This window comes from Lygodium microphyllum, chromosome 19 (genome assembly GCF_053477565.2).
Source record: "Lygodium microphyllum isolate KBCC chromosome 19, Lygodium_microphyllum_v1.1.10, whole genome shotgun sequence".
In the NCBI taxonomy this organism is placed as follows: Eukaryota; Viridiplantae; Streptophyta; class Polypodiopsida; order Schizaeales; family Lygodiaceae; genus Lygodium; species Lygodium microphyllum.
In genome coordinates this window covers 14,725,710-14,735,116 of record NC_141153.1, presented here as the reverse complement: position 1 = coordinate 14,735,116, position 9,407 = coordinate 14,725,710, and the positions used below count along the sequence as shown (strand labels likewise).

Sequence of the window (9,407 nt, the reverse complement as noted above, 5' to 3'; positions counted from 1 at the left end):
AGGAAAAGGTCCAGTTTTATGCTGTGCGACCATTGTTCTACAGGTCGGTGAAAAGTTACTGTAGAAATTGCATTGTATGCCTGTGCGCAGAGACATTGGGAGTTACAGAATCATCCCTGTTGCCTGTTGATGCAAAATCGTCACTAGGAAGTGATTGTGTGGTCAAATACCACTTTCGTCAGTTTTGCAGATTTGCCCTTGTGAGGCTGAAGCTGTGTTCTTTGCAGTGACAGAATTTTTTGCAGTGTTCTGTAATGGCGTCTGATTCTCTTTCACAAATTGTCACTGAAAAGCTTGACAAGAACAACTTCCAAGCATGGAAGTTTAGAATGACAAATTTCCTTATGGGAAAAGGATATTGGGAATTTGTTGCAGGAAATGAAGAAGAACCAGTTCTTCCTAATGTTCCCAATCAACAGCAAATGCATGCATTCAAAACATGCAATGAGAGAGCCAGGAAAGTTATGTATTGGTTGTCTATCAGTATTTCAGACTCTATGATTGTGCATATTCAGGATGCAAGTACGCCAAAAGAGGCATGGGATACTTTGTCAAAAATGTATAGCACAAATACGCAAGCCAGGAAAATGTAGCTCAAGAAAGAGTTGCATAATGTGCAAAGAGAAAGTATGAGCATCAACGACTACCACATGAAGGTGAAGAAGATTGCAGATGCACTTGCTTCCATTGGGTCGCCAGTGGAAGATGATGATTTAGTTTCCGTGACCTTGAATGGTCTAGGAAAGGATTATGCACAGTTCCGAACATCCATTTCCATCCGTGAAAGATTTCTTAATTTTGAGGAGTTGATTGCTCTTCTAATTTCTGAGGAGCGGAGAAATGGTGGTGCATCTTCTTCAGGAGGAACTTCAAAAGAAGTTGTCTTCTACTCAAATGCTGGAAGAGGTAGAGGCAGAGGTAGACGAGGCCGATTTGGAGGCCGTGGCAGAAATCAGAATATGCAGCAAACTCAAGAAAACCAGTCCTATGGAGGAGGACATGGTAACTCTAGAGGCAGGGGGAGCCAAAGAGGTCGTGGTGGATGGCAAAGAGGCCAAAATGCAAACAGTAATGTTGAATGCTACTACTGTGGTAAAATGGGTCATATGGCTAAAGACTGCTATAAAAAGCAGAATGACATCATGAATGGAAAACTGCAACAAGGAAATTATGCAACTTCTAGTAGACAAGGTGATGACAGAAATGAGCACTTGTTTATGGTGCAGCACATGAACAATTCTGTGACAAGTGCAGAAGAAAGCAATGATGTATGGTATGTTGACTCAGGTGCATCAAACCACATGACATGTCATGCAGAATGGATGGAGGATGCAAGAAAAATGGAAAAACCAGGATTTGTGGAGACTGGTGATGATACTGCACATCCTATTGTGCAGATTGGAAAAATTCCCTTGTCTATGCAGGATGGGAAAAAGAAATACCTGTCCGATGTATTTCATGTTCCGAATATCACCAAGAATCTGGTTTCTGTTGGTCAAATGGTTGAGCAGGGCTTGCAGGTCAAATTTAATCCTCATGGATGCTTTGTTAAGGATATGAAAAATAAAGGTCGCTTGATAGCAAAAGGAAATAAGAAGGGCAGAATGTTTACATTGGATGCAGACATGTCTGAATTGAGTGCAGCAATGTTTGCACATGGGACCGGTGTAGTTGCAGATATTGATATCTGGCATAAACGCATTGGTCATGTTAATGTACAGCGACTTAAATCAACGCAGGCCCAAAATATTGTTGCAGGTTTACCAAAATTCAAGGTTGCAGAAATGCATAAGGTATGTGAAGCCTGTCAGTTTGGAAAACAGGCAAGGAAACCATTTCCTAGACATGTTCAAGAGAGTAAGAAGCCATTGGAATTAATCCACTCTGATGTATGGACAACTAAAGCTGCATCTCTTGGAGGCTGTCATTATTTTGTCAGTTTTATTGATGACTATAGCAGAAAAGTTTGGGTGTATTTTATGAAAAAGAAAAGTGAAATTTTTGGGCATTTCAAAACTCTTAAAGCAATGGTTGAAAAAGAAACAGGCCTGCAGATAAAATGCCTAAGGTCAGATGGAGGGGGAGAGTACCTCTCAAATGAGTTTGCAAGGTTCCTGCAGGAGCATGGCATAAAGCAGCAATATTCATGCAGTCATACCCCACAACAAAATGGAATTGCAAAAAGAAAAAACAGGCATATTGGAGAGGTATCTTGTGCCATGCTCAACGAAAAAGACTTGCCAAATTTTTATTGGGCTGAGGCAGTTGCTACAGCAGTCTACATAATGAACAGGACTCCCACTGCAACAATACATGGGATGACTCTAGAGGAGAGGTATACTGGTAGGAAACCAGATATTTCTCATTTGAAAATTTTTTGTTGCATTGCCTATGTACATGTGCCAGATGAGTTGAGATCCAAGTTGGATCCAAAAGCTGAGAAGTGCATCTTTATTGGTTACTCTCTGCAGCAAAAAGGGTATAGATGCTATAACCCTTCTACTCGTAAGTTTACAGTGAGCAGAGATGTTTTTGATGAGATGAGTAGCTGGTATAAACCAGTAAATGTAATTGATGATGTAGATGCACAAAATGGTAATGCTGCACAGAATTCACAGCAGCAGTCACAAAATATTAGTGGACCTGGAGCGTCCTCTAGCAGTGGTTCACATTCTTCGCCATGGATAGGCAGATTGAGATCAGGAGAATCTTCTCAAAGTAATGCAGATAGTGGTATGCAGGTATCACGAAAAGGAAAAGAGAAGGTTGATCAGCCCATGTTTGATGTGAATGCAGGTCACTCTTATGTGGATGGTGAATCCAGTGGCTCAAAACAGAGCATTGATGATGAGTTGGGTATTCCTTCTATTGTTACACCTGGAGTAAGGAAGACCAGGGATGTTTTGAGAGCACCTGGGAGTGAACCTACTTTGCGCAGGTCTACGAGAGCTAGGTATCCTGTGGATAGGCTGAAATATGATGGATTTACAGCCATTCACTATGCATATATGGTCAAAGTGATACAGGAACCAGAACCCACTTCTTTTGAGCAAGCCATGGGAAAAGAAAAATGGGAGAAAGCCATGGATGAAGAAATGGATGCCTTGGAAGCAAATGCTACATGGGAGTTGGTGCCTTTGCCTAAAGATCAGAATGCAATTGGCTGTAAGTGGGTTTATAAGGTGAAGCACAACGTAGATGGTTCTGTGAGCAGATACAAGGCAAGATTAGTAGTCAAGGGCTATGCACAAACATATGGCATTGACTATGAAGAAACATTCAGTCCGGTTGGAAGGATGGCAACCATAAGAGCAGTCATTGCTATGGCTGCATCAAAGGAATGGTCTTTACATCAGATGGATGTAAAGAATGCCTTCTTGCATGGTGATTTACAAGAAGAGGTCTATATGGAGCAACCACCAGGTTATGTGCATGTTGTTCATCCTGAGTTTGTTTGCAGGTTGAAGAAAGCCTTGTATGGCTTGAAGCAAGCACCTAGAGCATGGTCTGACAAGATAGGACAGTATCTTGTCACTATTGGCTTTCAAATTTCCAAGGCAGATTTCTCACTTTATGTAAGAAAAACAGAGAAATATATTATGCTACTTGTCATTTATGTTGATGATTTGATTATGACAGGTGACAGTGATGAAGATATCCTTCATGTGAAAATGCTATTGAAGAAGAAGTTTGAGATGAAGGATTTGGGAGAGCTGCGTTATTTCTTGGGCATTGAGGTGATTAGATCACCAAGTGGGATACAGCTCTTGCAGAGGCAGTATGGATTGGACATGCTGTCCAAATATGGGATGATAGGCTGTAAGCCTATTTCAGTTCCTTTGGAGCAGAATGTGAAGCTGAGCACAGATGCAGGTGGGCTTCTAGAAGACCCTACTATGTATAGACGCATAGTAGGAAGTTTGATTTATATGACTATTACCAGGCCAGATTTGAGCTATGCTGTTGGATTGGTAAGTCAGTTTATGCAGGCTCCAAGGAAACCACATTTGGATGCGGCTAGACGCATACTCAGGTATGTGAAGTCCACATTGCAGTATGGACTATTTTATGAGACTGGGGTTCATATATAGTTGCATGGATACACTGATGCTGATTGGGCTGGTAGTATTTCTGATAGACGATCTACCAGTGGATATGTGTTCTCTTTTGGGAGTGTTGCAGTCACTTGGAGCAGCAAGAAACAGCCTACAGTTGCCTTGTCGAGCACAGAGGCTGAGTACAGGGGTGTAGCAATGGCTGCATGTGAGGTAGCTTGGTTGCATAAGCTACTTTATGATATGCATCAGTCTACAGATGGGCCAGTTGTCATTTATTGTGACAACGTGAGTAGTATACACTTGGCAAATAACCCAGTCTATCATGCTAGAACAAAGCACATTGAGGTGCATTATCACTATGTGCGAGAGAGGGTTTTACTAGGTCTTATTTATCTAGTTTATGTCAGCACAGAGGATCAGGTAGCTGACATATTCACAAAGGCATTGGGCGCAGAGAAGCTGCGCAAGTTCAGAGACTTGCTTGGTGTGCAGGAATTGGGATTGAGCTCGAGGGGGAGTGTTGAGATATCGAGCTCCACTCGTGATACGCCAGGGTGACCGTTGTGTATTTATGTCACCGACTTGTCAGTTGCAGACACGGTTGGTACACCGCCCATGAATAATAACTACATGATAGCTATCCTTATCTACTCTAGTTCGTGGCTCAGTTAGTATGCCACCTTAGTTAGTTGAGTTTGGTTTGAGACCCATATATAGGGTTCTTCTATTTCTTTGTACTTGAGTTCTTTTGGCTTACACAACTAAGAAGAGGAAAACTGTTTTCAGCCTCCACCCATGTGTGTATTCCCCCATTGTGCAAGCAAGAAAGCTTCAAGTGAGACTCCTTCCTTCTCTCCCACAATCTTGACAGTTATCACTATTCGTAATGGTGTGTAATAACAATGCAATAATAATAGTGCAAATATGAATCAAATTTCATACGCCTTATTGTAAATACCCAAGCTATCATAAGGGAAGAACGTATGCGAAACAAGAAAGACCACTAGATGCATATGCATTATTATAAACACCCAACTTATCATAGGGGAACAATGGATGGAATAAGGAAAGACAAATAGACAATTGCATACTACCTATGTAAGGATGACTTGATACTATCCATCCATAGAAATGCACCAAAATGCATGAAGATTCAAAGATGCCTTGAATTCTTTTATGTGATTACTAAAAAACTATCAATAAGTTAAGTCTAGCATTTTTTATAAGTTAAAATGTATCAACTTTTTTATCTTTACAAGAACTTCATATTACCAATAACATATTTACTTATACCTCATTTTCAATGATTATGTCAGTTTTTCATCGATGCATATCAGCCAATTCAGTGGGGGCTATGTGGGCTAGCTCAATTTGTGTGTGTGTGTGTGTCTATGCATGTGTATGCATGCACATGTGTGTGTGCATGTGTATGCATGTGTGCAGATGTATTTATGCTTATATGCACATGCATGCACACCAGCCACATGCAGGTGTACGTCCATGGATGTATGCATGCATGGATATGAGTGTATCTGTGTATGTGTGTATAAATAGTATGTGTATGTGCATGTGTGCGTATGTGTACACACACACATGCACTCATAAAGTATGCTTGGAGCTATCTTATGACCCATTATTACCATAATCTTTTAGCATGTTAGTTTTTATAAAATGATTCTAGAATCATGGTATATCAAGATGCAATTATGTTATGATCATGCAGGATGTTTCAACCTTGTACATTATAAGTAAACAAGTGTATAAACATGCATGCAAACAACATATTGACACACAAGCATATTATTTATAGAGAGACTAGTGTAAACAACCTCTCTATGTCTCCAATATAATGTATACTTAAAAACTATAGAATTTCTACCAAAAAAAAAACTCATGTTTCTTAATATAAAATTTATTGATATGGCATTGTCATTATATACTTGTGTAGCATGGTCTAATACAAGGCATTAGAACATCAGTGGCATGTGAATCTCACATTTCTCATTCTCCATGGAACATGATATAATAAGAAGTTATGTTGTTTGCCTTATTCTGCAAAAATAAAATATGAGGTAAGAGAAAAAACGGGTAATTATCCGAAAAACAAATTTTGTTTTATGCGAGGTGCAAAATGAGTTTTCTTCACTCGAAACCACTTGCATATTGAAGCCATGGATAATAACTTTCATTACAATTAAACTGAAGTTGGAGTAGAACACAATAAATCTAATAACATGACCTCAAAAGGTTTCGTGATACAATGTACATACACAATAATCTAACTACAACTTCATGTGTATGTGCAATTATATCAAGATCTTTTTTTGCACTCTAATTATCTATATGCACACATAATTAGAAGCCCATGTATGCATTTCCACCCAAAAAAGTTGGATTGTATGCAATGTTGTGCTTGCTTACAAGAATGTGCATGACATAATTAACTCATAATTAAGAGAATAGTTAGCTTTATATACATGATTACTATTGTAGTTGGATGATAATCATCCATTACTGATTCTATTAAAGTGGGTGAACCTTAGAGCTAGGTTGAAAAGGTCTCGACTAGCTCTTGCCTACTTGAAGAGTGGCTATTTGTCCATTCTTGCTATAATGTTTGAATAATGCATCTCCAAGCCTTAGTTTTAAGGTCAATTTATCCGTATCACAATCATGATATGTAGTTTCATGTGTGATCCACTTAGACAATAATGAGGTGTGAAGAAAGTTTGCTACTTATTGGACTTTATAACTAAATTGCCAAAATTTTTAACTTTAAGATTAAGGTCCAAACTAGTTGTGAGTATTTCTAAGTTTTAGGTAAAAAAATTACCCTTCAAGTCGGGCCATTCGAGAACTACCTACTCCTACAAAAGTTAGAAACTTTATAGCACGTAGAAAAAAGCAAAGTCCATTATAGAGAACTAGTGTTTTAACACGTTCAGAGGGACCCTATCACTCTCAAGAATGATGGAAAAATGAAATCTCGAAACGCACACAAAGTTACTAATATTCCTTCAAAACATTCATAACTGCATTAGTCCACCATCCATCTTCTTGCAAACTCTCCGTAGGGTACAACTTACAGGTCCCCCAGAGCCCATAGCAGGCTAGGCTTCCTTGCATAAACTCACGATTGAATTTAAAACTAGTTTCCCACAATGGAATCGTGTAACGTGTTTTAGGTGTAACTTGTAAGATGCAAAACCATGCAGGAAAACAGATTACTTACGGTTAGTGCCAGTGGCCCAGATGGGTAAGCCAGTGAGCATGTCGGAGATGACGACGTTACCGTCGTTTTGGACCATGAGCATGAAGACGGAGGCACAGGAGATGGAGGATCCGGAAGCCCAGATGCGCTTCTTGTTGTTGTTGGTGATAACGAGGTTGCCGTCTCGCAGGAGGGAGAGGTGGCATGAGCGGCCTTTGGTTCGCGTACGGGAGCTCCAGAGGGGGACGCCGGCGGCCGTGAAGAGTCCGAGGTTGCAGTCGGACTGCATGGTGAGGACGAATTTCTTGCTCTGAGACACCAGCGAGTGAGGGGCCGCCAGGACGTCGAGGCCTCTGTCGGCGCCCACGCCATTATTGTTGTGGCTCACCAGCACGTCCCTTCTGGGCAGGCAGTCTAGCACCTGCCCGCCTCCGCCGCCGCCTCCCGACAAAACCGCAAAGTTGGTCCGCTTGGCCCGAACGTGCGCCGCGCGCTGCATGGGGCCTGCGTGCACGTGCTGCATGGTACCGGTGTGCACATGTGGGCTGTTCCCGTCGCTCCTGTCGTAATTGGGTACTGCAGTGCCGTAAACAGTCGACGGCCGTTTCCGAACGTGCAGAGACGCGCGCTCGGAGCCGCGAGTAACGGCATCCACAGCCGCGTGGGTGCCGTGGTGTGCGTGGTGATCCTTCTCTGCAGCGCTAGTGTTCCCACCATGGTGTGACGACAGCCCCTCTCGCGCGAGGTCGGAGCCCGTGCCGGCGCGATGCAGCACGTTAGCTACGGTACTGTTAGAGTTTCCATGATCTGACGACCACCCCACGTCGTGCGCGTGTTCAGAGGTGCTGGCGCGATGCACGTGCACTTGCAGGGTGTCATTTCTTACGTGCGATCGGCGACAATAATGACATTCCGGGCCCTCGGTGTAATACTCCATCCAGTAATGGCCGCTCATGATGACCGCCCACTCGTACCTCAACTTGAGCGTGACCTTTAACTCCTTCAGCAGCCACTCGAACCGCCTCCGCAGAACCTCTCCCCGCTCGTGCGTCTCCTCCTCCTCTTCGACGCTGGACTTGAAAAGCCGCAGCCGGAGCAGAACCTTCCCCGCGCCGTCACACGCCGTCTCGTGCTCCAGATCGGAGCCCAGTTTATAGGAGTTCTCAGGCGGGATAGATTGGAGGAAGCAGGCAAAGGATTCGTGGATGCAATTGATGACATTCTGTGGGAGTGAAAAAGGCTCTTTTGCGTGAGCTATGGAAGGAGATAGCCCATAACCATGGCTAAACAGCAACATTGTCGTCGTAGCAAAGAAGGCGGCAGTATCAGACAACTTGAGGCTTCCCATATTTGCTGCCGTGAAAGGTCTTACTCACAAACGGTATTACAAAGGGTCTCTTTATAGAAGGGCTCCTTTTTAAAGACACATGAATAGAAACTGTCATCGGGTCATTGAAAAGCCGGAAGGGCTTTGAGTTACATGACAGTCCTCCCAACGCCCAACGCCCACATTTCCTCTCTTGGCGCAGAGTTCTTACGGACGCGGGAAAAACGTAACAAGGAGCTACAAGTTACAACTTCCCACTCTAGATCACACGAGCAAATGCCGTTTTATTCACATATGAAAAATTTACATAGGCGAGCTCTTAAGCAGAGAGCAACGTGATTCCCAACTTCATTGCTCTATCTATTCCGTGAATTAAGTCGGAATCCTGAGAGGGGAAATGTTTTACCTTGCAAGAAAATTGAAACGCTTGCTTAGTTCCCTTGAGGGAACATGCCTAAAACTTCTGGTATAGCCCCAAGTCCACGCTTCATGGATGCCACCATGTTCTCTCCACAAAAGAGAGAGAGAGAGAGAGAGAGAGGGGTGGCGGATTTGTGTGTGTTTTTTAAAGAATTGTGATTACTGCCGTAAGGGTAGGGAATAACGTGTGTATATGAAACCCGTTGGTGTGAGACATACCATGAATACAAGTTCCATATTGCATTATATGGACTCTTGTAAGTTCTTGAGGCTTTGGATTTTGCTATAGATACTTGTTGTTTCGTGATCATTGCATTGTCATAACAAGTTGTTAACCTTCGAATTTGATCTTCGCAATGAAATTGTATAGTACCTAAGGATTTCTTAAGCC

General features: G+C 42.4%; 1 protein-coding gene across 1 annotated transcript; it reads right to left on the bottom strand.

Annotated features, from left to right (window-relative positions):
* Positions 1 to 5,974: 5,974 nt before the first annotated feature.
* On the bottom strand, positions 5,975 to 8,643 carry LOC148019590 (uncharacterized). Its single transcript, XM_087700774.1, has 2 exons — positions 7,291 to 8,643; positions 5,975 to 6,110 (listed from the first exon to the last, which is right to left on the bottom strand). The coding sequence occupies exons 1-2, from the start codon at positions 8,615 to 8,617 to the stop codon at positions 6,106 to 6,108; spliced, it is 1,332 nt and encodes a 443-aa protein (XP_087556900.1). The 5' UTR covers positions 8,618 to 8,643; the 3' UTR covers positions 5,975 to 6,105.
* Positions 8,644 to 9,407: the final 764 nt, after the last annotated feature.

What these genes read in the sequence shown, in the direction of transcription:
- LOC148019590 (XM_087700774.1), bottom strand. Translation starts at nt 8,617, where the DNA reads ATGGGAAGCCTCAAGTTGTCTGATACTGCCGCCTTCTTTGCTACGACG.